Source organism: Seriola lalandi, unplaced genomic scaffold (assembly GCF_002814215.2).
Source record: "Seriola lalandi dorsalis isolate HSWRI2012SDOR001 ecotype SW California unplaced genomic scaffold, Sedor1 jcf7180002053573, whole genome shotgun sequence".
In the NCBI taxonomy this organism is placed as follows: Eukaryota; Metazoa; Chordata; class Actinopteri; order Carangiformes; family Carangidae; genus Seriola; species Seriola lalandi.
In genome coordinates, this window is record NW_019524126.1 from 20,377 (window position 1) to 25,673 (window position 5,297).

At 45.0% G+C, this 5,297-nt stretch overlaps 1 protein-coding gene across 1 annotated transcript in view; it reads right to left on the bottom strand.

Annotated features, from left to right (window-relative positions):
* The window catches only part of LOC111651299 (glutamate receptor ionotropic, NMDA 1-like), a gene marked incomplete at both ends in the record, with an annotated part of 25,357 nt that extends 20,271 nt beyond the window's left edge, over positions 1-5,086 (bottom strand). The window contains one exon of the mRNA XM_023401269.2: positions 4,910-5,086. Within this exon, the coding sequence (XP_023257037.2) occupies positions 4,910-5,086 (177 nt within the window). The remainder of the gene's footprint in view (positions 1-4,909) is intronic.
* Positions 5,087-5,297: the final 211 nt, after the last annotated feature.

Consider the following 5,297-nt stretch of genomic DNA (forward strand, 5'->3'; position numbering starts at 1 on the left):
GGGGAAGGGGATGCTAACAGGAAGTAGCGAGCCAGGCTAATGTTCCAGTTGGTGATTTGAGGGGAAGGGGATGCTAACAGGAAGTAGCGAGCCAGGCTAATGTATTGTAGCAATCTTCAGAGCGGCTTCTGTTTCCTGAAGTAGTGAAGTAGCCGTTGTTAAGAGTTAAATGTTGCCTTGCGAGCTTTGATTTCCATCACTATGGCAACACATGTATACAGACGCCATAGCGTCGCTTCAGCCGTTGCTGCTTAAAGTCCCTAATTACAATGTGAGAGTGGGATCACGCACTTAGAAGGTTTTTAATGTGAAATACTTCACATCCTGAGTGTCGGTCTCTTTTATCTTCTTTATGGTGCCGTTTTTAGAGGTCGACATGACTGACGTCAGAGCTGAGGAACTGTACACTTTATTTGTTTCTCCATGTTGTCTGAGCACAGGCTGCAGAGGAGAAGCTCCAGTGTGTTCAACATGACTCCACACTGTGTTTCAGCCTGTGAGCTGCTGTGATATTTATCATCATTACATTATGGATCACATCAGATAGAAACACAGCTGCAGCTCTGTTCACCTACTTTAACTAATGTGCTGTAATATTCATGTCTGCTGCCGACTCTCTGCAGCTCTCCTCCAATATTCATGACGCTGTTTGACTCTAACTGTGAGATCATTTAAACTTCTCGAAACTTCAACTCCGCCATTCTGAAAACTGTTGCTGCTTCCTCCTTCATGCTGTGAACTCTTCTTCTACTACTTTTTCATTCCTCCGCGCCGCCATATTGTATTTGAGAACAATATGCCTCCGTCCGTCCGTCTCAGTCTCATGGACACGATATCTCCGTAACGCCGTGATCGAACTTCTTCAAATTTGGTAAAAGCGTTCACCTGGACTCAACGACAAACTGATTAGACTTTAGTGGCTAAAGGTCAAGGGTCAAAGGTTGAGGTCTCAGTGTCCTCATAAAACACTTTTTAGCCATTACTCAAGACTTTCACAGAGATGGTTGATGTTTTACACGACTCTGGTGGAGGAGGTCATTTTAAACGTCTCAAAGTCCATGTCTCGTCACATGGCGGTATCCTGACACTGAAGTCATTTACTGAGCTGCCACTTCCTGCTGGAAACATTTTCACACTCTGATGCTCAGATCAGATCTGACTGGACTCTGTGTGTCCGTCCGCTGACGTGTGGACAGACAGACAGTCAGACAGACAGGTGGTTCAACAGTGAGGCAGGTCGACAGCTAGGACAGAAGCAGCTGAAATGTGTTTGCACGGCTCCGACTCTCCATCAGTGTCGAGGTGATGAGAAACCAGACAACAGACGGAGGTGAAGAACTCAAAGATGATGTGGACGGACAGACGTAGAGAGAGAGAGAGACAGAGACAGAAAGAGAGAGAGAGACAGAAAGAGAGAGAGAGAGACAGAAAGAGAGAGAGAGACAGAAAGAGAGAGACAGAAAGAGAGAGAGAGACAGAGAGAGAGAGATAGAAAGAGAGAGACAGAAAGAGAGAGAGAGAGACAGAGAGAGAGAGAGAAAGAGAGACAGAAAGAGAGAGAGAGACAGAAAGAGAGAGAGACAGAAAGAGAGCGAGAGAGAGAGAGAGACAGAAAGAGAGAGAGACAGAAAGAGAGAGAGACAGAAAGAGAGAGAGAGACAGAAAGAGAGAGAGAGAGAGAGAGAGAGAGACAGAAAGACAGAAAGAGAGACAGAAAGAGAGAGAGACAGAAAGAGAGAGAGACAGAAAGAGAGACAGAAAGAGAGAGAGACAGAAAGAGAGAGAGAGACAGAAAGAGAGAGAGAGCACTAAAGAAATAGAGGAAAGCAAAAGGAATAAAATTTAAGCTGTTTTTCAAACTAAAGGAAGAAAAATTGAAGTAAATAACATAAAACAACATAATAAAAAAGCAGAAAAGCAAAATAAGAAGCTCTCGAACCTCCACCAAGACGACACAAGACTTGGACATGTATAATCTGTAACCAGGTCACAGTGACAGAACATCACAGGTTCTTCTCATTCAGGTCAGAACTTTAGAAACTTTAGAAAATACTGTCACAACGATGAGAACATTTATATCTTTATCTTATTAAAGACATTGATTATTTCTGTCATTCTTTGACCAGTGTCACTGATAAACTGCATCACATGACTTCTTGCATTTACACAGCAGAACCTCTGCACCTGGTCTCACCCTGGTCTGGATCATTTAATCAGGAGAAACCTGGGTTCATAAGACGATATGCAGGAAAGATATAAATACATAAATAAAAAATCATATTGCGACTGTTATTTCAGTTGAAATGATTTTTTTTTTTTTTGCATTTTCAGTTTCACTGAAAAAAATATAAAAATGATGATGATGTGATTTTTGTTCTTTTATGTCTGGAGAAAAGATCTGTGGGCCGGGGCGTCTCTGTAGCACCACAACACTGATGGAGCTAACAATGCTAACGCTAACAATGCACAACAAAAAACAGCAGCTCCTGTGATTTGGATGTTGCCACTTTGAGATCTGGATTATCATGTGCAGCTGTGGCTCATGAGTAACTTCTGTTATAGTGTCAGTTCTTGTGATCATTGCTTTGTCACTGCAGTGTTGGTCCAGATGTTGAGGTCAGATCCAGGTGTCTTTACCTGTTACCTGAACAGGTGAGGTTATCTCATTTACTCGAGTGTGTCCCATCTTCATCATCTGATCAAATTCTTTGTCTCAAGGCGAGTGCGTCCTCCAGTGCCCTCAGGCCGTCCGTCAGCAGGTTGTTATGACATCATAGTTAGGGGTTGTTGCTAGGCGACATCTAGTGGTCGTAGTAATGATGAAAAGTGGCGGTGACGTAGTACAAGGAGACAGAGTCCATGCCAGGAGGAGGTGGTAGTGGATGGATGTGACACAGGAGATCGGTGTTCGATTCCTGTGTTGTTTTTATTATCCACGTTGTTGTTGTTGTAACCATGACAACAGAGATCATGTAATGTTGAGGAAGTATTTATTTTAACCCGAATCAGCATCTGTTATTACTGTAACCATGACAACCGAGGTCCGGTACTCCTGCCGCTGCTTCAGGAGACACTGTGGGTGGAGCCAGAGCGTTGACGTGGTTCAGGTTGGAGTCGGTGTTGAAGAAATGTTAAAAAGGTTCGAGGTCATGTGATGTATTTAATGCCTCACCGAGCACCACCGTCTCATTATGACGACCTTCCTCACTGTCTCCTGCGCTGCCCTCTACTGGAGGTTTTCTTCAACATCCATGCTAAGCTAACCGACACCACACGAAACACGAAGCACATATCTAATCAAACAGACGAAGAATCCTGTTGTTTATTTACAGAGATGAAGGTTTCTTCATGAACATCCTGACTGAAATCTGACGAGCAACACGCAACGCTCTTGGTGGAGATTGAAAAACTTAAAGAAAAGGAAGAAAAGACAAGCAAAGAAAAGAGAAGAGAAGAAGAGAAAGGGGACGAGAAAGGAAAGAAAAGGAAAGGAAAGGCAGATGAAAGAGAAGCTGCAGTGAAGCCTCTAGCAGAAAGAATACTGAAGCCAGGAGGATGGAAGATGGAGGAGGATGGAGGAGGATGGAGGAGGATAGTGGAGGATGATGGAGGATGAGGGAGGATGATGGAGGAGGATAGAGGATGGAGGAGGATGGAGGATGACGGAAGATGGAGGAGGATAGTGGAGGATGATGGAGGATGAGGGAGGAGGATGGAGGATGATGGAGGATGAGGGAGGAGGATGGAGGATGATGGAGGAGGATGGAGGAGGATGATGGATGATGGAGGATGATGGAGGAGGATGGAGGATGATGGAGGAGGATGGAGGATGATGGATGATGGAGGATGATGGAGGATGGAGGATGATGGATGAGGAAGGAGGATGATGGAGGAGGACGGAGGATGATGGAGGATGGAGGATGATGGAGGATGATGGAGGAAGATGGAGGAGGATGGAGGACACAGAGAGCAGTTTCAGTTCTCTAAAGGCAGAGACATCTATGAGTCTGTCTCCAGGACAAAGACTGGACTGATGTCCACAGCTTCATCACCTCACCTGCAGCTGGATGTTGAGCAGCTGTAAAAGGTGTGAGCTCCTCACCTTTAACCCTCTGACGCCACCATGAGACTTTTTCACTTGTTCATTCCTTTGTGTTTTTCCTAATGAAATGGTTTTTGCTGCACAGATCCAGAGTCAGCTCAACCTCAGCTGATTATATATGTCACTCAGTAAAGACTCAGTTCAGTAGAATGGAGGTTAACAGCCCGGGACACAAGAAGAAACTAAAGCCGCACCTTGAATCTTTCCTTACTTTACAGATAAAAGCTGTAAACCAGAATAAAGAAGGAAAACTTCCACACAGACAGTTACACATGTGTTGGGATTGAAGTTTCTGTCTTTATCTGATCATGAGTTTATTCATAAGAAATATCTCTAATCTGTGACTGATCTCATCCTTCTGTCTGTTTCTTCTGCTTCTTCTTGTAGTTTGTAGTAGAAACAAGCGTCACGTCTTTATCTCAGATGGTCGAGGAGTGAAGACGCTCTGATGACAACTCTAAATAAAGTTGATTCAAACCATAACACAGAGAGGGAGGGGGGAGCTGCTGCTGCACAGATTAGAGAAGAGAAACTGCAGTCTGATGCACGGAGAGGTGGACTGATGACACACACACACACACACACACACACACACACACACACACACACACACACACACACACACACACACACCACTTCATGCAATGAAAACCACACACATTTGGATTAGAGAAAAACACACACAGTTACATAAACACACATGACGTACAGCACACGCGTCTTTATACTGAGTGTGTGTGTGTGTGTGTGTGTGTGTGTGTGTGTGTGTGTGTGTGTGTGTGTGTGTGTGTGTGTGTGTGAGCGGACCTTGGTCTCTCTCTCCTCCAGCAGGGTCTCCAGTCTCTTCTGGGCGGCTCGGCCCTCGTGGTCGTCGCTCACAATCAGGATGATGTGGTTCCACCTGAACTCCCTCATAAGGTCGAACCACACGTGAGCCTGGTGGGAGTACGGAGGCACGGTCCTCAGGAACGACAGGTGGATGCTCTGAGGAGGAGGAGGAGGAGGAGGAGGAGGAGGACATGGAAAACGTAAATGTGTTGTATATGTGACGTACGGTTTCACAGACTGAGCTCAGGTCAGTGTGGAGGACGGACCACATCGTTCTGTAGCTGTTCACACTGCGACTGAACTCACACTGAGATTTATTCAGACTGACTTTATTTCTAACACCTGGAGGATCAATCCTCCTTTAACC